We start from the raw sequence: 27,747 nt of genomic DNA, 5'->3' as shown, positions 1-27,747 counted from the left end.
AGATTGAAACTACAAACAGATGCATCATGGGTAACGTAGTGTTAAACAAACGGACGGACTTTTAACAAATTCAGTGTAAATCTTTATATTTTTAAGGTTTCTGCTCTGAATATAAATATCAGGAACTTTTGACTAATGAAGCATTAAATCTGGTTCAGCCTGGAAAGTTTTCAGATGTCAAACCGGAAGTCCAGGAACCTGGGGAAAGTGGTCTGTGACGTCACGGCTGGGTTAGAAACTGAAAGAAAAACTCAGAATCTCCGAACTCCGATCTGGACCTGCAGGCCGGATTCTGGTTCTGACCGTGGATTAGAGAGACGTTCAGAAGCTCTGAGATGTTTCTGCAGCAGCAGCTGGTGGTTCTGGTCCCGGTCCCGGTCCTGGTTCCGGTTCTGGTTCTGGTTCTGCTCGGTAAGTGACCTCCTGCTCGGTATGAACCAACACATTCGGAACCAGGAGCGGACCGGTAATCAGTCCGGTACCGGGGAGTCGAGAAGCTGGAAGTTTAGAACTAAATGAATCTCAGGTTCTGGAAAAGTTCGGGTAATATGTCAGAACTTTCAAAATAAAAGCTCCGATGGTTGCTGTGTTTCTGAGTGAAATAAATCTGGAAATCTAAAATCAGCGTGTTGATCATATAAATGTTTAGTAAAGATTGTTTCTGTACAAATGAATAAATCTGATCTCCTGACATATTAATTAGACAGAATTTCAAAATAAAGCTCATAAAACTGGGAATATAATCTGTAAAATAGCCATAAACTGGGATTAATTTCAGGATTATTCCGGTGCAGATGAAGAACAGAACACCTAGAAATGTCTGCATATTAATGAAGTTAATCAGGACAGATTACAGCCTGGACTGATGATGAAAAATGATCAGAGAAGTTATTAAATATTCCTGCAGCAGCGTCTTCACAGGTATGATTGACAACCCAGCGGTCCAGAACGCTGCTGCTGGAGTTCTGACTAGAACCAGGAGGATAGAGAGACCGCCCGGTTCTACACCACCTGGTTCTACATTAACCAGTTCTACACCTGGTTAATGTAGGTGTATAACATGTAGAGTTTCATTTAAACTCTGAGCTCCAGACTAAAACCCAGATGTTTGCAGCTGATTTGATTAATAATCAATAAAACATTGATCAATATATTAGTTGATGGCTTTTTAATGTAATGTTCATTTCTTGTTTCATAATGTATTATATTTTTATGATGTAAAGCATTTTGAACTGCCTTGTTGCTCAAATGTGCTAATCAGCTAATAAACTGGACTTGATTAATCAAAGGACTGGTTCTCTGGTTCTGCTCTACCTGGATCCATAATGCAGGTATAGATCCATAATGCAGGTATAGATCCATAATGCAGGTATAGATCCATAATGCAGGTATAGATTCATAATGCAGGTATAGATTCATAATGCATTATGGATCCATGAATCCCACCAACAACAGATCTGAGGGTGAAATGTAACTCTTCTGAACTAAATAACTTCCTGGACTGTAGAGACGAAGCTTCACAGAAACGTCCTGATGAACCGTCTGTCTGTCTGTCTGTCTGTCTGCCTGCCTGCCTGCCTGCCTGCCTGTCTGTCTGTCTGTCCGTCCGTCCGTCCGTCCGTCCGTCCGTCTGTTGTTCATCATCTCTGCTGATCCTCCTTTTCAGAACAGAACCAGGATGAGCAGATCGGTTCTGGGATGGATGAGTTCCTCAGGGTTCCTGCTTCGTGTCTTAGAAACTCAGTTCCATCAGATTTCCTCAGATAGTTTCTTGTCTCTGTCCTCAGTTTCCCAGCATGCCTCAGGACTCCAGGTGGAGGTGTTTGAGGGGGCGGAGTCTGTCCAGCTGCCCTGTCAGGTAAAGGTTTCTGAGTCTGATGGTTCTACAGCCGTTTGGGACCAAGATGACCTGCGGATCCCTACGGTCCATGTTCGCCAGCCGGACGGCGATTACCTGAAGGACCAGAACCGGCGCTACGAAGGCCGGACGGCCATGATGGAGGACGCTCTGCGGACCGGAGATCTCAGCCTGACCCTGAGGAGACCCAGCTTCACCGACAGCGGGACCTTCACCTGCACGGTCCGCAGGCTGGGAGAAGAGCTGCACCAGGAGGCCGTGGAGCTGCAGGTCAAAGGTCAGGGCTGCAGCTTCTCTGGATGCTCTTCGGGCATGTCAACATGTTCAGAACCGCTCTGTGTTCATGATGTCTGCAGAAGCTCCTGCTCCGGTCTGGCCCTGGGTTCTGGTGGTTCTGGTGGTTCTGGTGGTTCTTGTTGTTTTGTACCACAGATTAAAAAAGAAGCCGACAGCAGCAGGTATGTTGGTGTCAAGAAAACTGGCATAGGGTGTGAGATCTTTCCGGGTGCATGCAGAAAAGGTGCATAGAGGCCTGAGAGAAAATAAGTAATCTTGTAGTTTGATTAAAAGCTAATTAAATTGAATATGGATGAATAGTAAAATGAATACAAGTAATCACAATAACCTTCTGAAATACAAGTAATCACAATAACCTTCTGAAATGCATTTTCTGAAATGTGATCTGTAATGATTTCTGTAATGATTTAACTGTGGAAAGATTATGGTTGATGAATTATAATAAGTGAGAGATGTGATTGATTATTAACTAAGGATCAAACTTGTGATAATGTGAAGTTGTAATCATTAGAAATCGATTCAAACAGGTTTAACAACAGGTTGAATGTGTTTAATGAGTTATAATAAATAATAGTGAGTTATAGAACAAGAGAGGAATGCAGTACAGCCCTGAAACAGGAAATGTCGCAAGCAGTTCTGAACAGATGGCCAGGGAACACAGGATGGGTGGTGTGTTGAGTTTGGCTGAAGCAACGGAGAAAGGAGAAGTACGGGACTTTCCACTATGGTCAGCAAAAACAGGTTGAGAAATGTGGGGGCTTTTTCATGAGAGACAGCAGATGTGAAGAAAGTCACGTAGACCAAACCTCCCCATACACACACATGGTGGAGGGATGCATAAAAAGGGGCTGAAAAGAGGAACCAGCCGTTCCCAGTCCGTCGGCGCAGAAGAAGAGACAACTTGCAAGAGCAGATTAAGCTACGGACCACACTTCAGAACCACGGAGGAGCTCAGACTTCACACCGCCAAGAAAGGACTGGGTCCCATCGCCCCATCTCTGGTTCTTCATTCGACCGTTGGTCTCGTCTCAACCCAGCAACTTTAAACTCTGCAACAAGACTTGGAGGAAGGACAAAGCTCCCCCAGGGATGAGGAACTGGGTTTTGCAAAAGGATTCAGACCCGTTCTGCTTTATTCCCTTCCTAAAGAGGGTTTTCCTACACAAGGCAAAGACCTCAACCAAGGATGCTAGAAATTCCTGTTGCCAAAGATCCACCATCGTCTGGGTATGAGTTGAATCTGCTCATTGAAATTCCATTTCAGAACATGCGACTTAACTCTTAGGGAAAGGAGACAGGGTAGTATGATTGTACATGTAAATTTTATTACACTGTTTTTGATCTACATACGATTGATTATTGATTTGTATGTCGCATATCCCTGCTTAAGCTTGCTTAATAAATTTATACTATAAAATTCTAATGAGGTTGGTGGACATTGGAATTAATAGAGTCATTTAATCTTTGTCCAGTTCTTTTAATTAAGGTAAAACTAATGTACATGATTCCAGTAAATAGGAGGCTTCATAATTTCCTTTGGTGAGAGTAAATAATGACCCTGGGACTTACATCTAAGTCACTAAACATAATCTAGCCGGTTCCAAGTGCAAGTTATGATTTAGAAAGTGGGCTACCGTTAACAGAAGTGGTTATTGGGATTATGCAGCTGCGAGGGCTACTCAGCTGATTGTTTCTTAACTGTAAAGGGTCATAACTTCTGGATTGGAGGTAGTTAGAGCTAGACGAGTCACTTTCGCCACCAGTTTAAATAGATTATCTCTTATAGAGTACTTTTAGGGTAATACCCAGGTCTCAGAGATTTTCCGGACCTGTTAGACGGAGAACTGGTCAGTAGGCAGCCCTGTGAAGTTGTGAGGAGTGGGCGGGGCTGACTATTGCAGGATAACCTTCATTGGTCACTAGAGGATAAACCAGCTGATGTCTAAAAACAGAACGGCTGCAGAACCCTACAGAAGTGTCCCGCCCTGAGGTTCTCCAAGGTTCTGGTTCTGTGGCGTCCAGCGGCTCTCTGAGCTTTACTCTCTGCCGTGTTCTCGTTTCGTCTCAGTTCTTCCATCTGAGACGGTGGAGATCAGGGAGGGGCTGAAGTCCGTCCTGCTGCCGGTTAAAACTCAGAAACGTCTTCACAATGTCAGAGTGGAGTGGATCCGTTCTGACCAGAACATCAGGATCCATGTGTTTGAGAACGGCCAGACTCGGTCTGAGCTACCGGAGGACAACCGGGTCCGGACCAAGATGAGACCGAACCTGCAGGAGAGCGGAGACCTGAGCCTGACCCTCAGGACCCCCCAGCTGAACGACTCTGGGGTTTATGACTGTGTCGTCTACAGAGGAGGAGAAAAGCTGCTGCAGAAAGCTGTGACTCTCAGGGTCAAAGGTCAGTCTGACATCATGTTTCAGCATTAATATACATTTCCACCGTTTACCTGATACATAGAAAGTGTTTAATTCTTAAACGCCATAAAGATTTATTTATAAATCAGATCTAAAACCTGTTTTCATAATAAATTATTCCCTTGGAGGGTCAGGCTCAGGTCAAAGGTGACGATCAGACACAGAGCAGCTAAAGACCTTCTGATCACAGGGGGTCTCCTCTGGAACTGCGCCTGTAGGTGGAGCACACAGCCTCCACCTCTTCGGCCCGAACAGAAAACATGGGCCCCCCCTCCCATGGCCCCCCCTCCCATGGGAGGGGGGGCCCATGTAAGTGTGTCTTACATTTGGTGGGCCCCTCCCATGGGCCCACCAAATGTAAGAGGGGCCAAAGGGGCCAAAGGGGTCGGGTGCATTGTGTGATGGGTGGCGGCAGAGGGAGGGGGCCCTGGCGGTCCGATCCTCGGTTGCAGAAGCTCTTGGGACGTGGAATGTCACCTCTCTGGTGGGGAAGGAGCCGGAGCTAGTGTGTGAGGTTGAGAGGTTCCGGCTAGAAATAGTCGGTCTCACTTGGACGCATGGCTCTGGTTCTGGAACCAGCCTCCTTGAGAGGGGCTGGACATACTTCCACTCTGGAGTTGCCCACGGTGAGAGGCGTGGGGCAGGAGTGGGCATACTTGTTGCTCCCCATCTGGGCGCCTGTACGTTGGGGTTTACCCCGGTGAACCAGAGGGTAGCCTCCCTCCACCTTCAGGTGGCTGAACTGTTGTTAGTTCTGTTGCTGGACTTCTGTGCTCGTCATGGATTGTCCATAACGAACACCATGTTCAGGCATAAGGGTGTCTATATGACCACTTGGCACCAGGACACCCTAGGCCGCAGTTCGATGATCGACTTTGTCATCGTTTCATCGGATCTGCGGCCGAATGTCTTGGACACTCGGGTGAAGAGAAGTGCGGAGCTGTCCACTGACCACTACCTGGTGGTGAGTTGGCTCTGGTGGTGGGGGAGGAAGCCGGTCAGACCTGGTGGTCCAAACGTGTTGTGAGGGTCTGCTGGGAACGCAGACCTTCTGGCACCTCTGGCCGGAGACCTCAGTCTGACCCAAAGGAGAGTTTCAAACATGTTCTGGGGAGGAGAGTGTTATTGAGTCAGAGTTGGCCGTGTTCCTGAGGAGGTTAACCGGAGCTGTGGCCCATCTGGGCCTGTTGGGATGGCAACCCTTGACCCTGCTGTGGACACACATGAGATAACAGATGCATGTTCCAGAGTCAGTCAATAGGAACAGGAGTTCAAGCATTGGATGGTGTCTGAGGTAAAAACTCAGATGTGTGACGAGTTTGGAGGCTATGGAGAAATTTCTGTTCAGCTTTGAGGTGATTCTGATCTAATATCCAACATCTCAGAGGAGGAACCAGATGTGCTGCTGATCTGGACTTAGCATCGCTACACGGCGCTCAGATCTCCTATTAACACAGAAACAACGAACCAATCAGCCACAGTGGAAAAGATATCGGAAACACAAAGTCTTCCCAAAAACAACTATATAAAAAGCTTTGAGCTTAGCGTAAGATTCAGAGCCACCGAGATAAAAGAAACAGGAGAAACATTTCCTGACCGTTCTGTCAGCAACATGTTGACTGGAGGCACAAAGATACTATTAAAGCTGCAGAGAGTCGCGTCTGTTAGCCTGTAAATGTTTAATTTAATCAGTGGAAGTGAAGGTTGAAGGTGCTGATTACTGCGTCTGCAAATCAGATTTAGATAAACAGCAGAGTAGGAGGGAGGAGATGAAATCTAAAAATCAAAACACTGACAGTCATTAATTCATTAATGTCTGAGACAAATTTAGGAAATGAAGATGAATAAAGTTCCAGATCATTAGGATCAATAAAAGCTTAAACTTTTAATGTTTCCTGTTTTTATGTGACATATTTTGGTATTAAACATTTTAAACCTTTATTTAAATATATTAACAAACATTCTTACTTTTGCACATTTCTATTTCTATTTATTATTTTCTATTTTCTTTGACACATAAAACATATTGAGGGATTTTGTATATATTCATTTAGGAATATTTTTTTTATGTAGTGACTTTATAAAGTAAAGAAAATAAAAAACCTCCTGACCCCAAAAAGAAAATCTGGAGTATCGTCTGTATGGTGTTGAATAAAGGATGATGGTTCATCATCTTTTATTCAACAACCTTGTATGTGAATTCACTGTCAGAGTTACAAAATATACTAAATAAAACCATTAGTGACTCAAACTATGATGGTTTTAAAACTTTTCCTCATTAATTTACTATAAATTAATTATTTTAGATTTCAAAATGTTTTGCAACTGCAGTGAAATTATTAGGTGGGACGAATGCCTCCGATATTGGGGAGGGCCACGTCCCCCCCTGACCCCCCGGTTCCTACGCCTTTGCCCACCACAGAGTGTGTCTCCAGCTACTGGTTCAGATCCCAGACCTCACTGGTCTGAAGAGGGTTGACCAGTTAGTGGAGCCTAAAGTTCAGGTTGATGGATCCGTTTTGGGGCCTTAGGATCCCGTCGCTGCTTCTTGTGGTTCTGTTGGCTGCAGCTTCACTGGAGCTTTTTGCAGCCGAGTGTGAAGCAACCAGGATGAGGATCAGAGCCTCCAGATCTGAGGGTCTAGAGCTGGAAAAGGGTAAAGGGTCTTCTCCAGGTCAGAGGGGGTCAGGGGGGTCAGAGGGGGTCAGACGGGGTTCTGACCCAACTGGAGGAGTTCAGGTACCTCAGGTTCATGGATGAAGGAGAAATGGAGGAGATGGACAGGCGGATTGGTGGAGTGTCTGGGCGCTGTGCTGGTCTGTCCTGGTGAAGAGAGAGCTGAGTCTAAAGCTCTCGGTTTACCGGTTGACCTCTGACCTCTGACCTACCCTTATCTATGGTCACAGCTTTGGGTCGTGACTGACAGAAGAAAATTGTGAACACCAGCAGCTGAACTGAGTTTCCTCCAAATGTTGCTGTAGCGTTGGCAGAACAAATGTTTATGGTTAGCGCTTTACGGTTAGCGCAGTAGCTTTTTAGTTAGCAGTGCTCACTACTATGGTGAGGGTTCAGAACCATCAGGGCTCCTTAAATCTCTGTTTGGTATTTGGTTTGAAATGGTTCTGGTTCTCCTCCTGACAGAGAGCCTGATGGAGGAGGTGGAGGTCGCCGACAGAGAAGAGTTCGTCCTTCTGCCTTTCAGAACCGCAGCTGACCTGCCTGCAGAGAGCAAAGTGGTGTGGAGCCGCACTGACCAACACAACTCTGTCCATGAGTACCAGAACAGTCAGAACCAGTCAGACAGACAGAACCAGGAGTATCTGAACCGGACCCAGATGAATCCTGACGCTCTGAGGACCGGAGACCTCACCCTGACCCTGAACTGCCCCCGGCTGGAGGACAGCGCCATCTTCATCTGCACCGTCTACAACGACCAGGATGGGAGGATCCTGAAACGGAAAGTTCTGATGCTCCATGTCAAAGGTTGGTACCGTTAACACTGAGGTCAGTAAACACATCACTGGGGTCAGCAAACTCATCACTGAGGTCAGTAAACGCATCACTGAGGTCAGTAAACGCATCACTGAGGTCAGTAAACTCATCACTGAGGTCAGTAAACGCATCACTGAGGTCAGTAAACGCATCACTGGGGTCAGTAAACTCATCACTGGGGTCAGTAAATGCATCACTGAGGTCAGTAAACGCATCACTGAGGTCAGTAAACCCATCACTGAGGTCAGTAAACGCATCACTGAGGTCAGTAAACGCATCACTGAGGTCAGTAAACGCATCATTGGGGTCAGTAAACTCATCACTGAGGTCAGTAAACGCATCACTGAGGTCAGTAAACGCATCACTGGGGTCAGTAAATGCATCACTGAGGTCAGTAAACGCATCACTGAGGTCAGTAAACCCATCACTGAGGTCAGTAAACGCATCACTGAGGTCAGTAAACGCATCACTGAGGTCAGTAAACGCATCATTGGGGTCAGTAAACTCATCACTGAGGTCAGTAAACGCATCACTGAGGTCAGTAAACTCATCACTGGGGTCAGTAAACTCATCACTGAGGTCAGTAAACGCATCACTGAGGTCAGTAAACGCATCATTGGGGTCAGTAAACTCATCACTGAGGTCAGTAAACGCATCACTGAGGTCAGTAAACGCATCATTGGGGTCAGTAAACTCATCACTGAGGTCAGTAAACGCATCACTGAGGTCAGTAAACTCATCACTGAGGTCAGTAAACGCATCACTGAGGTCAGTAAACTCATCACTGAGGTCAGTAAACGCATCACTGAGGTCAGTAAACTCATCACTGAGGTCAGTAAACGCATCACTGAGGTCAGTAAACGCATCATGTCTAGTATGACGTTCTGTTCTCAGTCCACCAGGTAGAAAAGGTTTCTGTGGAGGAGGGCAGAAGGTCGGTTGTTCTTCCCTTTAAGGTGGCGTCTCCCCTGCTGGCTGAAGCCTCTGCTGTGGAGTGGAGCCTGTCAGACCGAGGGAATAAGTTGGTCTACAGATGTTACCGAGGCCAGGACTCATCAGCTCAGGACCATGAAGGCCACACGATGAATGAAGACCTGATGAGGACTGGAGACTTCAGCCTGATGATCAATAATGTCTGTCTGACTAACAGTGTGTTTTCCTGCTGCGTCTACAATGAGGACAGAAAGATCCTCCGGCAGAAGGTGGTGGTCCTCATACTCAGAGGTCAGTGAAGGCAGCTCATCTTCCTCATCAGAACCAGCTCTGGTTCGGCTCACCTTCTGCTCTGACTCTCAGGTTTTCAGTCGGAGGTCGTGAAGGTCACAGACGGGGACCCATCGGTGTCACTTCCTTTTAAAATCCCTGCTCCTCTGGACGAGGACATCAGGGTGGAGTGGACCCGCCCGGACTCCAAACAGACGGAGGTCATCACCTTTAAGAACGGAGAAATTCATTCACCCAAACAGGTCCTGGGTTACCGTTACCATGGCGACACAGAGATGGACAAAGACCTGCTGACGTCTGGAGACCTGAGTCTGGTCCTGCAGCGTCCCCGTCCTAAAGACAACGGCCTCTATAGATGCACCGTCTACAGCGGGGAGGAGGTCCAACACATGAAGATGGTGACGCTCAGTGTTGGAGGTCAGTAGGTGGAACCAGTCGGATCAGAACCATCACAAGCTGCTAACAGGGCAGCAGGTCCAGAAAACCACCAATCTGATGATTCATGTTCTGAAGAGAGCAGAACCGTTAGACTTCCTGTAATCCCAAAGACCAACACAGGTCACAGTTAGCTTTTAGCTGTAGCTTCAGTCACATCCTGGATCAGTTGATGTTCCTTCTGGTTTGTCTGCAGAACCTTTGGATGGCAGCTTCACAGACCGACTGCTGTGCTGCAAGAAGAGGAAAACATCCAGAGACCCAACTCCAGAGTAAGAATCCTCCTGATCCACCATCTGATTGGTTATCATCAGAAATATTCTGCTCTGATTGGTCATCATCATTCTGCTCTGATTGGTTATCGACAGAAATGACTTTGCTGACATGTTTGCTCCCCACTCAGCAGTAAACTGGGTCCCTCATGGACTGAGTGACTCCCCACTCCCTCCATCTCTGTCGTTGTGCCTTTGGGCCAGGCACTTCTCCTTGCCTGCTGCTGGTGGTCAGATGGACCAACAGGGGGCGCCAGTGCCTGGCAGCCTGGCCCAGGGCAGCTGTGGCTACTATCCAGTAGCTCTGCAGGGTCAGAGGGTGAATGTTGCCGTGTGACTGAAGGATCCAGTGGAGCCGAGAAACACGATTCAGTGTTGGGACCAGTTACTCAAACCAGCTGATCAGGCTGAGTCTCCCAGCACTTTGATCTGCCTTGTTGCTGAAAATGTGATATAAATAAAATCATCTTGCTTACTTTACCTTCATTGAGCTGGAGAACATCATGGCTGACGTTACAAAAGTTACATAAAATCAAACTCTGCTGGTTCACATGTGAATTATTTTCTTCTAACCTGCTGGAGGGGAAGGAGGATTATCTAGAAACCTTCGAAGCTCCAGGCTGGTCCTTAGAGTAACTGACCAAACTGAGATGAGTAAAATCCTTTGCTGTCCAACCACTGCAGGAGACGCTGAAGCCACTTCTGTTCAACGTCAATGAGAGATTCCTCCTGGTGGTACCGCTGGTACCACCAGTTCCAATGGTACCAGCGGTTCTGCCTGGGCTTCCAGCAGAGGTCGTTAGCTTTCCTGCCTGACCAGGACGGGTTTTCCCGTTAGTACCTGAGGGAGACTGATCACCTCGCAGTGAGAGATCCATTCATCAAGTGTTTGGGCTGAGATAAAGTAATGATGACATTATTTTTTTTTTTTTACCCCTCCAGGGGGTATTTTGTGGCTCTAGTGTCCCTTATATGACAGCAGGCTGACAGGAAACAGGGAAGGAGAGGCGGGAAGACATGAGGCAAATGTCATCGGGTCCAGGAGTCGAACCCGCGACGGCCACGTCGAGGACTCAAGGCCTCCAAATACGGGTCGTGCTAACCGCTACACCACCACGGCACGCCCCATGATGACATTATTACCTTATGAACAAAACATTTATTTTCTTCTCTTTGGTCATATTAGTCTAAACCTGCTTCAGCTCTGATTTCTCTTCTTCTGTGGGAATTTCACATTCATCTTTGAGTTTTTCTGTCTCTGTTGTCGTATCAGTGGCCCAGATTAAAGGCCCAAAGGCTGTGAATGATAACTGACCCATCGTCTGCTCAGACAGTGGAGAGGGAACCACTGCAGAGAGGGAACCACTGCAGAGAGGGTACCACTGCAGAGAGGGAACCACTGCAGAGGGGGAACTACTGCAGAGAGGGAACTACTGCAGAGAGGGAACCACTGCAGAGAGGGAACCACTGCAGAGAGGGAACTACTGCAGAGAGGGAACCACTGCAGAGAGGGAACCACTGCAGAGAGGGAACTACTGCAGAGAGGGAACCACTGCAGAGGGGCAACCACTGCAGAGGGGGAACTACTGCAGAGAGGGAACCACTGCAGAGAGGGAACTACTGCAGAGAGGGAACCACTGCAGAGAGGGAACCACTGCAGAGAGGGAACTACTGCAGAGAGGGAACCACTGCAGAGAGGGAACCACTGCAGAGAGGGAACTACTGCAGAGAGGGAACTACTGCAGAGAGGGAACCACTGCAGAGGGGGAACTACTGCAGAGAGGGAACTACTGCAGAGAGGGAACCACTGCAGAGAGGGAACTACTGCAGAGGGGGAACTACTGCAGAAAGGGAACTACTGCAGAAAGGGAACTACTGCAGAGAGGGAACTACTGCAGAAAGGGAACTACTGCAGAGAGGGAACCACTGCAGAAAGGGAACCACTGCAGAGAGGGAACTACTGCAGAGGGGGAACCACTGCAGAGAGGGAACTACTGCAGAGAGGGAACCACTGCAGAGGGGGAACCACTGCAGAGAGGGAACTACTGCAGAGAGGGAACTACTGCAGATGGTTCAGAGCAACACTGAGTCCTTCCAGGTCAGGGTTGCAGGTTGCCTCTGCTGGTCAGTCTTGTTGGACCTCTAGAGGCCAACAGTCTCCTGGTCGCCTGAGTTTCAGCCTCACATCCTGGCTGATTGTTCTGGGTTTGACTTTGGCTTCATTTGTTGGCAGGTGGATGTTTTTTTAACAAAGGTCATAGAAAATGTTCTGCGGCGTCACAGAGGTAAACCATGGAGGCTACCGTCCTCAATGAGGCTGTCACAGGTTCGATTCCCAGCCTGGTGACTTTTGTCTTCCCTCTTTCTTGTTACCCACTTTCCTGTCTGACCATTGTCCAATAGAGACAATAAAACCTTAAAAAGAAAAAGGAATGTTTAATTTTTCTTTTATTGAACCTGATTTAACTGATCGATGTTCTGGTTCGGTAACCTCAGCATGAATCAAAGAGGATCATGATAACGGTCTATGGATCTGTAGCTGAGTCACTAAGAGATCCTTAAGGATCCCTGGGATCCTCTGAGTTCAGATTTCTATCCTGAAGGTTTATTGTTCCAATTGATACTGAAACCTTTTCCTCTTTATCAGCTGGTTTTAGATGATTCCAGATGAACGGACCTGTTGGGTTCTGGTATCATTTAGTAAATATCAGTCTTTTATTCTCTCCTCTGCACAGTGACTGATATTGTTATGGATTATCACTCATGGATTATTTCAGTTCATCTCCTGACTGAACATCTCTTCTGTTCCAGGAACGTCCAGCTGGTCTTCAACTCATCCATGAATCAGGACTGACTTCTGGATCAAGGCTCGGTTCTTCTTCTGGATTATTGTTCTGGGTCAGCTCTGGATGTTTCCAGAACATGTTTGGTACCAGGAACCCTGACCAGATCCAGTACCAGTTGATCCAGAACCTTCCAGGATCATCGCCATGTTTCTGTCAGCCTGTGAGGAACCAGAACTTTCACTGTGGAAGGAAAAACTCTGGTTCTGACCTCAGAGGGTTTCCTTCCTCTGGACCAGCAACGGCTGTTTCCTCAGCCACTCTACATGCTCTACATCTACATCCAAGATGATCAATCAATCAATCAAATGTTATATGTATAGCACATTTCAGCAGCAAGGCATTTCAAAGTGCTTTACATCATTACAAACACAGAATCACAATGCAATATAGAATCAATCATTAAGTCAAGTTCCATCAATAAATTTGTAATTGATTACATTTCAAATACAATCCTAAACAGGTGGGTTTTTAGTTGAGATTTAAAAGAAGTCAGTGTTTCAGCTGTTTTACAGTTTTCTGGAAGTTTGTTCCAGATTTGTGGTGCATAGATGCTGAAAGCTGCTTCTCCTCGTTTGGTTCTGGTTCTGGGGATGCAGAGCAGAACCAGAACCAGAACCTGAGAGGTCTGGAAGGTTGATACAACAACAGCAGATCTTTAATGTATTGTGGTGCTAAGCCGTTCAGTGATTTATAAACTAACAACAGGATTTTAAAGTCTATTCTTTGAGCTACAGGGAGCCAGTGGAGGGACTTTAAAACTGGTGTTATGTGCTCTATCTTCCTGGTTTTAGTCAGAACGCCAGCAGCAGCATTCTGGATCAGCTGCAGCTGTTTGATTGATTTGTTGGACAGACCTGTGAAGACGCTGTTGCAATAATCAATACGACTGAAGATGAAGGCATGGATGAGTTTCTCTAGATCTGGCTGAGACATTAGTCCTTTAATCCTGGAAATGTTCTTCAGGTGATAGAAGGCCGACTTTGTAACTGTCTTTATGTGGCTCTGGAGGTTCAGGTCAGAGTCCATCACTACTGGTTTTCAGTTGTAATAACTGAAGCTGTGCATTAACTCTAGATCTATGACTCTATATCTATAACTCTAGATCTATGACTCTAGATCTATAACTCTAGATCGTTCCTCTTTAGGTCCAAAAATAATAACTTCAGTTTTGTTTCTGTTCAACTGGAGAAGGTTTTGGCACATCCACACATTTATCTGTTCTAAGCATCTGTTCAGTGATTGGATGGGGTCAAAGGTCACCTGGTGACATCGTAATGTAGAGCTGTGTGTCATCTGCATAGTTATGGTAGCTAATATTATTTCCTGTTATAACCTGAGCTAGTGGGAGCATATAAATATTGAATAAAATGGGTCCTAGGATTGAACCTTGGGGTACCCCACATGTGACCTTTGACCTCTTTGATGAGAAGTTTCCAATTGAAACAAAGAAATCCCTGTTCTTTATGTAGAATTCAAACCAGTTAAGCTCTGGACCGGAGAGTCCGACCCAACTCTCCAGTCGATTCAGTAATATGTCATGGTCAACACTGAGGTCCAACAGAACCAGCACTGTGGTTCTGCCACAGTCTGTATTTATATGGATGTCATTGAACACTTTGACTAGGCCAGTCTCTGTGCTGTGGTAACCATGGAAACCAGACTGGAAGGAGTCAAAGCGGTTGGTTATTGTTAGGAAACTATTTAATTGTTTAAACAGCTTTTTCAATAACTTTGCTGATGAATCAGAGGTCAGAGGTCAGAGGTCGGCCTGTAATTCTGCATTAGTGATTTGTCCAGATTGTTCTTTTTTATCAGTGGTTTGATTACTGCTGTTTTCAGAGCCTGGGGGAAAACGCCTGATGAGAGCGATGAGTTACTATCTGGATCAGATCAGCAGCAATAACAGGCAGGACTTTCTTAAAGAAATGTTCTAGAGTTATAGATCTAGAACATCCAGACAGCAGGAACTGGAGCTTATTGACTTATAATTTCCTGTAGGGTTTTATAATTAAGTAGTTGAAATTGGGTCATTTTTCCTGTATTTGTTTTGTTTGGGCTCAGCATTGGTACTGACTTTATAGTGGATGTTCAGATTAATCCTCTGATTTTATTAATTTTCTCTGAAAAGAAGCTGGAAAACTGGTTGCAGGCAGCAATACATTGGAATTCAGGCGTAACGTCACAGGAGGGTTTGTGATTCTGTCAACTGTTGCAAATAAAACTCCAGCATTGTTAATGATGGGACCAACAGCCAGCCTGGACTCAGACAGGTCCAGGTCTTCAGGTCCAGGTCCAGGTCTTCAGGTCCAGCCACTGATACTGAGGTCATGTTGCACATCTCTACATGAGGACTGTTTGGAAACCTGTAACCATAGCAACCCCTTCCTGAAACCATGGTAACATGTTGGATCCCACTCGCTGTCTCTCTAGGTCAGAGGTCAGAGGTCATTGCTTCCTCTGTCCCCAAATGGCCGATCTCAGTCAAAACGTCCCAACAAACGTTCAGTCAAAGTTTTGTGAATTTTGGAGAAACATAAGAATCATTTAACAATTATGAAGGAGAGTTTACTGAGACTTTATTTAAAACTAAAATGTTTGAACTGTAAATATATTTTATCTCATATTTACTCAAAATGAACTTTAAGGACTGAGAGATTCTTTGTTTTCTTCCGTCATGTTTTTGTGAGCGATGTCTCCAGGAAGCTGATAAACCAGATGATAACAGAACTAAGAGCTGACCTGATGAGGAAAATACCCACAGGCTAAAGGTCAAAGGTTGTGACCCTGAGATACAGGAACTGCCTTTAGTCCTCACATGCAGGAACACAGGAGATTTTATTGTATAGAAAAGGTTTATGAGTTTGTGTTAGCAGGTTTTGTTTCCCTCCAGCCTTTTAGATCAGCTGGTCAATAAATCAGGATGTTATGATGAAAATAAAGGAGAAACTAGAAAAGATCCTCAGAGTTTAGAGACAATCAGACTCTCTGCTCTCCTCATGAGTTAAATCCACTTCATTTGTCTTTCTTCTTCTTTTTGTCTATTAAAGTTGTGAACCTTGAGATTACTGTTGAGATGAAGTTTTACATTTTCTACCTGTTGCTCTTGTTCTCTGGTCTCTCAGGTCGTTAATGTTTGTAAAATGAAACTATAAAGACAGCAGAAACTGTTCAACTTCATAATCAGAATTTATTCAGTCAAATGCATAAAATCACATCAACATCTCATCATGATCACCAGAAACCAAAGCCAGAAAGGATCATTAATTACCTTAGAAAAATACTGAAACACAAAGTCGCCTTCAGAGACACTGAGTGGCGTTCAGACAGATCCAGTGATCTGATTGGCTGTTTTAGCTCCATTACTTTTATCTCCAGGTGTTTCTACTGTCTGATGGTCCAACATAGTTTAGACTCAACCAGCTGTAATGTTGCTGTTAGCAACCAGAGACCAGGCAGGTTTTACTGAGGCCCAGATGATCCATGGCTGGTTAACCCTGCTGATCTTTACCAACTATAGATGTTTTTATTTCATAAACATTTTACTGAAGAAAACGAGACCAAAGTTTATCAGCATCTGTGTTTCTCATTTCTAACTGGTTCCTGAACCACTGAGCTCTGCTGACCTCTGACCTCTGACCCAGGGCATCAAACAGCAGATTATAAAATTAAAACATGTTTCATATAAAATCTTCAAACTCTGATAAAACAGACATGAACAGATTTTAATACTAAAACATTTTTTACACTCAATATTTTCTGATTAGTTTTCAGCTCCTTTGGTTTATAAATAACTAAAACAATTTCAGATGAATTTATGATTTATATATTATTAATAATGTGATCTAATATAAAAACTACTGATTAGACTAATTTTCATCAAATCGTGATCAATATACCTAAAAAAATGTTCTATTGATTAAACTCTGAATCTAAATCAAACCTAAAATCAAACTTAAAACAATCTAATATTTCAACAAGCACTAAAGTTTAAACTAGCATTAAAATTAGCATAATTACACTAATATTTCCAACAGCTGGTACCAGGTCCAGATGTTTGGTACCAGGACTGGTTCTGACTGGTACCAGAACCTGGTCAGTGGTTCTGGAGGGTCCAGCTTCAGAAGTTGTGCTCCGTGGTGACGAGGTCTAGCTCTGCAGGCTGTGCGGTCTCCATGGCGACGGTGGGTTGGGACCCTGTGGGCGGAGCCAGAAAGGCCAGGTGAGGGGGCGGAGCTCCACCCGACTTCCTGCTGCAGCACCTGAGCAGCAGCAGGACGCTGCAGGCGCAGTACGGACAGATGACCAGCAGGTGGCAGAGCAGGCGAGGAACCGAGACACCTGAGGCCTGAGGAAGAGGAGGAGACGATGAAGGAGGAAGAAGAGGAGGAGACGATGAAGGACGGGTTGGACCCGACACCAGAGGAGGAGGAGTGGTGGCGTGAGGAAGAGGAGGATCTGCAGAGAGATGAAGGACGCTGCTTTATCTGCTCAGCTCTGGAAACAGGAAGTGATGTCACTGGCTGACCTGTGACCCTCAGGAGGCTGAGAGGAGACCTCCCAAACCGGTCCGTGGAGCACCAATAAGAGCCTTCGTCGGCCCGGCGGACCGGCTGGAGAACCAGCTCTGGTCCGGATCCCAGCCGGCGCTGACCCACGAAGAAGAACGCCGCAGTGATGTCACCGTTACTGCGCCTGCAGCGCAGCGTGACATCACATCCTGCTCTGACAGGAAGGGCCGGGATCTCCAGGATGAGGCCTTTACCTGGACAGGAGCAGAGGTCAGGGGTTCTACTGGACCTTCAGAACCAGGAGAACCGGGTCAGCAGGAGGAACCAGACGGGTCGTCCTGGTTCTGACTGAGACACTGAGGACAGGTGGACTGGAGGACAGGTGTTTACAGGTGTGGACATGTCCTCACCCAGCACCGTGATGCTGACGTTGTCACTCCTCTGGCCAGAAGACGCTTCACACCAGAACCGTCCAGCTGAAGGTCCAGAGAGGCTGAGGACACAGGATGGACCGGAACCAGAATCAGGCGGTCCACAGTCCCCAGCCGGTCCGGTCCCCCTCACCGTCCATCCCTCTGCTGTCCGTCCCTCATGAAGACAGTTCAGAGACACGGAGGAATCCCCGATGAAGAACTGCTGCAGGTTTGGACTGACGGACAGAGACACTGGAGGACAGACGGAGGAAACGTCTCACCTCACCGACCGGACCGGACCGGACCGGACCGGACTGGACCTCAGGCTCTGGTAGAACAATCAACTCACCTGGAGACGCAGACGCTCCACACAGCAGCAGCACAGAGACACTTGCAGGTTGCCATGGAAACAGAGAGAAGGTGAAACCTGGAGGGACGAACTGATGGATCGTCCTCCATGTTGTTTTTCTAAACGCCGTCGGCCATTTTGATTGATTTACTCTGACTGGTGCAGACGGCAGACATTTTAACTTTACTCACTGAGAAACTCAATCAATAATCAATCAATAATCAAAATCCCTTCTGGATATGACCTCTGACCTGGACATGAACTGAACTCTGACTGTGAGCTGAGAGTTTGAGACCAAAGTACAGGAAGCTGCGGAGTTTATGGCTCATTCTGACCTTTAGCTGCAGCGCTGCGTTTAGCTAACCGCGTTTAGCTAACTACGGTTAGCTAACTGCGTGTAGCTAACCACGTGTAGCTAACTACGGTTAGCTACACACGGTTAGCCTTCAGCTCATACAGACCAGAAGACGCCATAATGTCTTCATCTATGGTCTAAATAAAGAACTAGCCAACCTGCAATTCTTTGATACTGAAATTTCCCACACTCCTTGAAGGCAGCACTAGCATAAGCAGGATAATGTGCAGGTAGTGAGGCTGTGCTAAGCTAGCGCTTTCATGGATTTGAGATTTGAAATGATTTCTAAACTGCAGAAAAAACTGAATAAAATTAGAAAGAAACAGAGACTGAGTTAAAATGAATTACAATATTTATTAATGTGTCAGACCTGCTGTGTTTAGGCTTTTAATGAGGTTTAATTTAGTGCATCATATTGAAAATAAATAAAGGTTTCAATGCTTGAATGTTTATATGAAATGTCTCCTTAGGACTGATGATCAGGGCTGAAAGGGAGCAGAGATGTTTCACACATAGCAGACCGACCCGGTCCGGTTCTGGCATTCTGCTGGCACAGCAAACTGGATGTCAACCAGACTGGGACCAGACTGGGAATGATGGGACGGTTCACCTGAAGCAGGACAGACCTGGACCGGTTCTGTCCAGGCCAAATACGGACCAGTTAAGAAGTAGTTATGTCACCATGTGACAATTCATTTTCTCATAAGTCTAAAAGTTTTGAAAATATTTATAAACATTATTATGATCACCAGGTGAAATAACTTTTAACCAAAAGAATAACTGGCTGGCTGTGTCAGAGTCTGGTCCACATTGCCGGCAGTAAGTCGGGCTCGTTTCCGGTGAGAGTTGGACTCCGCCAGGGCTGCCCTTTGTCACCGATTCTGTTCATCACTTTCATGGACAGAATCTCTAGACCATCTCTAAGGTGTTGAGGGGATCCGATTTGGTGGCCTTAGGATTTCATCTCTGCTTTTCGCAGACGATGTGGTCCTTTTGGCTTCATCAGATCGTGATCTGCAGCTCTCGCTGGAGCGGTTCGCAGCCGAGTGTGAAGCGGCCGGGATGGGGATCAGTGCCTCCAAATCCGAGGCCATGGTCTTGAGCCGGAAAAGGGTAGAGTGCCTTCTCCGGGTCAGGGGGGGTGTCCTGCCCCAAGTGGAGGAGTTCAAGTATCTCAGGATCTTGTTCACGAATGGGGGAAGAAGGGAGCGGGAGATCGACAGGCGGATTGGCGCAGCGTCTGCCGTCAAGTGGGCGCTGTACCGGTCCGTCGTGGTGAAGAGAGAGGGCGGGCGGGCTAGACAGTTCAAAGCTTCACATCACAAAAATACAAAGACATAAAAGATTTCATACAGGAAACCAGTAAATATTAATGTCTGATCAGTTCAACCATCAAAACAAAGTCAAATATGTTTATCAATATTTCACTGATTATGTTTCAAAATCATCTCCAACCAGGAAGATTTTTAGTTTAAAGTGATTTGGATGTGAAACATTTATTTTCTGCTAAACTCAGTTTCTGTTTCACAGCTTTCTGGAAATGGGTTCCAGATCTATGCTGCATAGAAGCTGAATGCTGTGTCTCCTCTTTTTGTTCTGGTTCTGGATGCAGAACCAGAACCAGAACCAGCAGGTTGATCCAGCAGCAGAACTTTAATCCGTTCAGTGATTTATAAACTAGAGTAATATTTAAAGTCTCAGTGAAGGAATATAGAGCTAGATGATGTAGAATAGAAACAGCATCTGCTTTTATTCTGTTCTGTTTCTCCTCAGATAGCTTGGTCCAGAACCAGCAGCGGGTTCAGAACCAGCAGCAGGTCCAGAACCAGCAGCAGGTCCAGAACCGACTTCCTGCTGCTGTAGGAACCAGAACCAGAGTCCGATCAGTTCATCTCTGATATTCAGTTTATTTCTATGATTAACAACAAATTTAATCTGACTAAATGTTCTGGTTCTGGTTCAGTGGACCAGAACCAGACGGTCCGTCTGTCCCTCCTGGTCCCAGATGGACAGACGCTGGACTCACCCATCAGCAGGCGGCCGGAGGAAGACTTCATGTCGTCTGGATGAAGGCGCCGCCAGAGAGCGCATCACTTCCTGTCAGGAGGTTTTCAGAGAGATTTCACTTCCTGTTGTCTCTGAGCTCAGAGGTTTCACTTCATCTGACCTTAGATCAGCTCCATACCAGATTATTCCAGATTACACCATTAGATTGTCTAGAATCATGTAGATTACATCAGATTAAGCAGATCTAGAACCTGCTCTATGTCTGTACCTGATAGATTATAGATTATTATTCCAGATTAGAACCTGCATGTCTGGATTATCATATTAAACTTGAATCAGGGATTATTCTGGATGAACTGGAGTTAAAATTCATTCATTGATGAATCAGTAATAATCTGGAGATGTTTTCCTTCTGATTGGTTTTCTCACTTCAGCCCAGATTATTCATATAATCTCAGTGTTTAGTTTCACTAGATCAGCTTTCATTCAGATTTATTATGTTTATTTTTTAAACATATTGATTTTAACAGAACAGGCCCACTGATTTACAAATACATAAATAGAAACAGAAAGCAGAGCCACCAACAGACCAATCAGGATAAAGGTCGTCCTTCCACATGACCTTCTGACGTTTCCTCTCTTCACATGTTGACCTGGCGTCTCTTTTGGACCAGCCAAGAGGAAAACATCGACCAGATCTTCCAAAATGAATCCAACTTGATCCCAGAATCTGATTTTCTCAGGATTCATTTATTTAATCCAGTATAAAACTCCACATTTTAGCTCCTCCTTCCATCAGGATGCTGTTCAGCTCTTAGCTTCTAAAACTAACCAGAGATTTTTATTGGTGTTGTAGTGTCACTCTGCGTCCCAAAAGTTCGTTGTACCACCTTTGCAGTTTGTCTAACAACCAATATTTGAATCACTCGACTGAACCAAGTCTTCTTTTATGATGTTTACTTAAAGAACTCCAAAAGTTCACTTACAGAAGAAATGAAAGGCTCGGTACAGATCGGTCAAAAAATTGTGTTGCTTCCACCGAATCCAACTGCAATCTGACCTCAAACGTGCATACGGGCAATATTAATGTTATGCATTACGTAGTGGAAGCCAAAATTACTTTTCACAATAAAAGTATCCCTTTATATTAACTAAGTTATACATTCTAGAAAATATACTCATCATGAATTTCTTAAAATTAAATTAAGCATATTTATACATTTTTAATCTAAATTATTATTCTATATGAATTCCCCATTAACTGGCTCTTACATTACCCGGCCCCTAATTGGTTAGGCTGGAAAACGAAGCAATTATGAACTTAAAACACCAAGAGCCAAAATCCTTAAATAAAAAAAATGTCCACATATAAACTTGTCTTCTTCATTAGTCCTCTGGCGTAGCTTCCTGAAGCAGGCATAGATTGTTCACAGGTCGCTCCAGCGTGCTGGTATTGGTCTTCAACTTCACTCTTCTCACTGCTCCACTTGAGTCTGGCAGTGTTTCAACCACTCTTCCCATGACCCAGGAGTTGCGGGGGGAGGAACTGTCCACCAAAAGCACTACATCGCCTGCCATGAAGTTTCTTTTAGGCTTCAGCCATTTCTGTCGCTCCTGAAGAAGTGGAAGATACTCGCGTGTCCAACGAGCCCAGAATAAGTCTGCGAGATATTGAACTTGCTTCCACCTTCTTCTGGTGTAGATGTCATCTTCGCTGAAGACGCCTGGAGGCAGTGTTGGTTGAGCCTTCAGAAGTAGCAAATGGTTCAGGGTTAAAGGGTCAAGGTCATTGGCATCATCTGAAACACTTGTGAGCGGCCTACCATTGATTATACTCTCGACTGTAGACCGTCGTCGTTCACTGACTGATCTTTCAGTAGGGAATTGAGAATTCTTCGTGCAGTGCGAATTTGCCTTTCCCAAACCCCACCTTGATGAGAGGCAGCTGGGCTGTTGAATATCCACTTTATCCCCTTTGGTTGTAGGACTCTCTCAATTCTTTCATTATCCAACCGTTGGATGGCTTCCCTTAGCTCTCGTTCAGCCGCCACAAAATTTGTGCCATTGTCTGACCTCATGGTGGTAACTTGACCTCTCCTACATACAAAACGGCGGATGGCGTTTATGCAGGAGTCCGTATCAAGGCTGTCAGCAATTTCAATGTGCACAGCTCGGAGAGTGAGACACGTGAACATTACCCCGTATCTCTTGACAGTACCCCGGCCCCGTTTAACCTCAAACGGGCCGAAGTAATCAACGCCAGTGTTCGTGAAAGGAGGTTGGTCTGGAAGGAGGCGATCTTCAGGCAAGCTTGCCATCTTTTGCTCACCAACTTGCCAGTCATCCGACGGCACACCATGCATTGACCGATGATCTTCCTGATTGCAGAATTGTCTTGTGGAATCCAATATTTCTGTCTTATTTGTGCCAACACATAATTGCGTCCACAGTGGCCTGTTCTTTGATGTACGTCCCTCAAGATCAAAGTGGCAACTTTGCTATGTTTAGAAAGAATCATTGGGTGTTTGGCACTTTCTGGCATAGCAGACTTGTTAAGTCTTCCACCTACTCTTAAGGTGTCATCTTGAAGAATCGGGTCAAGTTTATACAGCACACTGTTGCGATTGAGCTGGCTTCCATTTCTCAGGACCTTGATTTCTTCCTCAAAGTGTTGTCTTTGACTGAACTGTATTATTTCTGCTTCAGCAGCGTCCAGATCATCCAAGGTGAGTATTGTCTTTTCAGTTTGAAATTTCTTCATATGTTGTTCTAACTTTTTTCTTTGTTTTTCAGGGTCAAGTTCGGTCTGACTGATTGTTCTTAATGCCTCTTTGCGTTCTTCTTTATGCTCCCTCAGAGCATGCTTTACCTTTACAATCCAAGCCACTGATCGTTTCAGTTTGTTCCAATCAGAGTGATAGGTAAGTAGCTGGTTCATTGGTGCCATACCTTCTTCAACTTTGACCATGTGAACAGCGACTGTATTCTTGACCTCTGGGTCATCTTCAAGGCTTTCCTTCTTTCGCACAGGCTGTTCTGGCCAATCCTTTTCATTCAGCAGAAAGTCTGGTCCACTTATCCACATTCCTCCTTCGACCAAGCTCTTTGCCTTCAGGCCTCTGCTGGCTTGATCTGCAGGATTCTCATCTGTTCTGACATACATCCATTGTGAGGGCTTGGTTGCTTCTCGGATCATTGAAACTCTGTTAGCAACAAACGTTTTGAAACGTACTGTGTCACTGTCAATGTATCTAAGCACCGTAGTGCTGTCTGTCCAGAAGACAGATTGTTGCAGTAGTATTTGCAATTCTTCGTGCAACATCTTGTCGACCTTTACTGCGACAACCGCCGCGGTCAACTCAAGCCTAGGGATCGTGACTTTCTTCAGTGGGGACACTCTTGCTTTTCCCATAAGGAAAGCACAGTGTTTCTCGCCATGTTCATTCTCCAGCAGTAGATAAGACACAGTGCCGTAGGCGTATTCTGAGGCATCCGAAAAATTATGCAACTGCGCTGAGATAGTGCATCCAAAGTTGATGGGTTTCAAACATCTACTCACATGGAAGTTGGAGAGGTAGGTGACATCTTCAAGCCATCTGCTCCACCCTTCAGCATGCTTTCCATCAAGGTTTTCATCCCAGTCAAGATGTTCCTTACAGAGATCTTTCAACAAAAGTTTAGCAGGCAAAATAACCGGCGCCAGAAAGCCAAGAGGATCGTAGATGGAGTTGACGATTGACAAGATACCTCTTCTGGTCACTGGCTTGTCTTGCAGCTCTATTTTGTACAGGAAAGTATCCGATTCTGTGTCCCACTGCACACCAAGTGTTCTTTCCACTGGTAGAGTGTCGTGTCGTAAATCCAGGTCTCTGACTTCAGTGGCTCTGTGCTCTGCAGGTATTGATGTTAGCACTTTTCTGCTGTTGCTCATCCACTTTGTTAAGGTGAACCCTCCATTGCTACACAAAGCTTGAAGTTCCTTGACCAGTCTCACTGCATCGTTTTCTGTGGCTACACTTTTCAGGCAGTCGTCTACGTAGAAATGGCGCAGGACTGTTTGAACTGCGTCTGGAGATACAGTATCTCTGTGATCCTCCGCAGTTCTTCTCAGTGCATATGAGGCCACACTTGGAGAAGAAGTGACTCCAAAAAGATGCACTGTCATTCGGAATTCCTCCATGGGCTCGTCTAATCTGCCGTTGGGCCACCAAAGAAAGCGGAGTAAGTCTGCATCATGTTCTGGCACATTAACTTGATAGAACATTGACTCAATGTCTGCCATTACTGCTACAGGCTCCTCCCGGAATTTGAGCAGGACACCAACCAACGTATTGGTCAGATCGGGCCCCTGGAGCAACTCACTATTCGGACACCGATCCTGGTAGGAGGATGTGCAGTCAAATACCACCCGAAGCTTCTTCTTTTTTGGGTGATAGACTCCATGGTGCGGTATATAGAACACCCTGTTGTCCTCTCGGGTCAGTTGGTTTGTTGGAACCCGGACTGCGTAGCCCTTGGTAATGATTGCTTTCATGAAATTCTTACAATCTTCAAAGAACTCAGGACTCTTCCTGAACTTCCTTTCCAAAGACGCAATGCGTTGCTCTGCCACACTACGATTGTTAGGCATCTGGAGCTTCTCATTACGGAGTGGCAATCCGACACAGTAATGCCCATTCTTAAAAACTGTTGTCTTTTCCACAGACCGCAGAAAAACTTTGTCTTCATGAGACAGCTCTTCCTTGTCCTCATAATTGCGTTCCGGGAAGTCAGTGTTGTACTGTTGGATCAACAGGTTCTCTATCTCCACCAATGAGATTCTGTTCACGAATGAGTGAGGTGTTTCATTCTCCGCTTCATTTCTCCTTACAGGTCCACTCACAACCCAGCCTATGGTCGTCTTGATGGCGTAAGGACCTCCATCCTGGCCATTAATGATGCGCCAGGGCTTCAACGCTTTCAAACAGTTTGCTCCAATAAGTAGGCCTACATCAGCCTTTAACTCTGGCAAGTTCACTTCACTTAGGTAAGGCCACTGTTGGATATCAGACTGCTTGGGTATGTTTCCGGCATGAACAGGTATGCTGCTGTGAGTAAACACCTTGGGCAACTCGACGTACATACTGTCCTCCAGCCCACACACTTTGAGCTCTGATAGAACCAGACTGTCCATGAGCTTCTGGTTTTCTGGTGCATCTTGACCCATGGTGCTGAGACGTATTTTGGTTGGTTTCCCTTTCACATTCAATTTCTTTTGCAGGTCTTCCGTGCAGAATGTTGCCGTGCTTCCCGGGTCTAGAAAGGCGTACGTTTCCACATACTGTTCACTATTCTTCGACTTGACTTTCACTGGTACTATCCACAGCACACAATCAGCTTCTCCGGCCCCTGTGAGGGCGCAAGACTCCTGTGTGATGGGAACCTCAGCAGCTAGCAACTCTTCACCAGTAGCGCCATCATTCTTTCTTGGTGAGGCGGAACTGCCATCTTTTTCTTTGTGCAGAATATCAGGGTGCTTAAATCCACATTCTTTGCACTCTATTTTTCGTTCACAGGATTTACTGAGATGGCCAGGAATCAAGCAACTAAAACATAGACCCTTTGATTTCAGGAATTCCACTCGTTCTTGATGAGACTGGCCTTTGATCTTACTGCATGAAGCAAGAGCGTGTGACTGCTGACAGTACAGACAGGGTTTATCAAAGGCGTTCACCGCTTTTCCATTGCTAGCAGGCTTGACCTTGGCAGTTCTTTCTTGAGGCTCTTTGGATTCAGGAACAACATTGGTTGCAAAACTGCTTCCACGAAACTCCTTTTTCACGGCCTGCTTTCCTTTTTGGTTCATCTTAGCAGCTATGGGTGAGCGACTATCAGATATGTCACCAAAGAGAGGATCGATTGCTATTTTAGCTTGGCGGTCTATGAAGTTCACCAAATCAGTAAATCTGGCCCTGTGACCACGTTGTTCTTTGAGGTTGAAAGCTTCTGTTCGCCAACGTTCTTTCATTTTGTAGGGCAGTTTGGATATCAATGCACGCAGATTGATAGGATTATCCATCTCTTCCAAGAACTCAATATCTTCCATAGAGTTACGACATCCTATCAGGAACATTGCGTAAGCATTTAATGCTTTCCCATCCTCTGCTTTCACTTGTGGCCATTTGAGAGCTTTCTCCACGTACGCACTGGCGATCCGAAGCTCATCTCCATAATGCTTATGCAGAAGTCGCTTGGCTTCTTTGTAGCCCTTGCATGGTGTCATGTGAGCGCAACTACGAACGAGCTCTTGGGGCTCACCATCTGTGAACTGTTCCAAGAAGTATAGTTTATCTTGGTCATTGTCTGTTTTCTGCTCTATGGCATGTTCAAATGCTCTCATGAAGGACTTGAACTGCAGCGCATCACCTTTGAACACAGAAATGTCCTTTGTAGGTAGCTGCGAAAGCTGTTGTTGCTTTACCAGCAATTCAGTTATTGCGTTCTGCTTCTGCATGACTGACACAATGTCATTCTCTGTTTGTGTTCTAGAAGTTTGGTTTGAAACTGGCGGTGGTAGTTGTGGTATTTGTGTGCGCTGCACTTGTCTTGGTGCTTGAACATTCATTGTAGCATGTTGCGGTAGCGACATGCTAACTCTTTCCTTCTTTATGTTTCCACTTATTGATTTTTGCGCTGACACGTAACTACCTCTGTCATCTTCCAATGTTTCATACTCTTTAAGCACTTGTATTCTTGCTTGGCTTTCAGCTAATGCTGTCTCCAGTTCTAATTCTTCCTTTTCAGCTCTAATTCTCATTTCTTGGAATTCAACTCCCGTTTTTTTTTCAACGCTTCTTGTCGTTTCATTAGAGCGGCATGCTCTGCTTCCTGACGGGCACGTGTGGACGATACACGTGAGGTGTTGGAAATGTTACTTACATGAGAGTGTGCTTTAGCAACATTACTGGCCCCTATCTGTGAAACACTGTCACTAGGCAAAACAGTATCTTCTTCTTCTGTCACTTGTTCAGTAAGATCATCTAAGAGCAGGTTTTCCCCCTCTGTGGAATCATGCACAGAGGGGGCTTTTAGTTTCTTTTAGAAAGAAACTAAAAGCCATCTTTTAGTTTCTTTCATGAAGCCTGTTATCTGATCCATTTTAGGTTCGTACCAATTGTTTTGGTCGTGAAATTTTTCATCTTCAGACAACAGACTGCAAACTTCAAAATTGAACCTATTAAACTCGTTTAGAGACTGTGCAAAATCACTCTCCATCGTAAGCTGAACACTTTCCACA

General features: G+C 45.5%; 3 protein-coding genes across 3 annotated transcripts; 1 reads left to right on the top strand and 2 right to left on the bottom strand.

Moving 5' to 3' along the window:
- The first annotated feature begins 193 nt into the window (after positions 1-193).
- Positions 194-13,202, top strand: LOC111610979. Its single transcript, XM_023346350.1, has 8 exons — positions 194-2,135; positions 2,215-2,316; positions 4,224-4,553; positions 7,712-8,053; positions 8,957-9,286; positions 9,359-9,703; positions 9,918-9,993; positions 12,805-13,202. The coding sequence occupies exons 1-8, from the start codon at positions 1,679-1,681 to the stop codon at positions 12,845-12,847; spliced, it is 2,025 nt and encodes a 674-aa protein (XP_023202118.1). The 5' UTR covers positions 194-1,678; the 3' UTR covers positions 12,848-13,202.
- Positions 13,203-16,007: 2,805 nt separating this feature from the next.
- LOC111611095 lies at positions 16,008-20,521 on the bottom strand. Its single transcript, XM_023346724.1, has 5 exons — positions 20,491-20,521; positions 18,110-18,295; positions 17,758-18,012; positions 17,365-17,601; positions 16,008-17,294 (listed from the first exon to the last, which is right to left on the bottom strand). Exons 1-5 carry the CDS (start codon positions 20,519-20,521, stop codon positions 16,957-16,959), a joined length of 1,047 nt encoding a protein of 348 aa, XP_023202492.1. The 3' UTR covers positions 16,008-16,956.
- Positions 20,522-21,857: 1,336 nt separating this feature from the next.
- On the bottom strand, positions 21,858-25,194 carry LOC111611094. Its single transcript, XM_023346723.1, has 2 exons — positions 22,690-25,194; positions 21,858-22,217 (listed from the first exon to the last, which is right to left on the bottom strand). Exons 1-2 carry the CDS (start codon positions 25,099-25,101, stop codon positions 21,858-21,860), a joined length of 2,772 nt encoding a protein of 923 aa, XP_023202491.1. The 5' UTR covers positions 25,102-25,194.
- Between the last annotated feature and the right edge of the window lie 2,553 nt (positions 25,195-27,747).

The sequence above is a fragment of the Xiphophorus maculatus genome, chromosome 14, assembly GCF_002775205.1.
Source record: "Xiphophorus maculatus strain JP 163 A chromosome 14, X_maculatus-5.0-male, whole genome shotgun sequence".
NCBI lineage: Eukaryota > Metazoa > Chordata > Actinopteri > Cyprinodontiformes > Poeciliidae > Xiphophorus > Xiphophorus maculatus.
The sequence above is the reverse complement of the archived record's forward strand: the minus strand, read 5'-3'. Positions and strand labels throughout refer to the sequence as shown.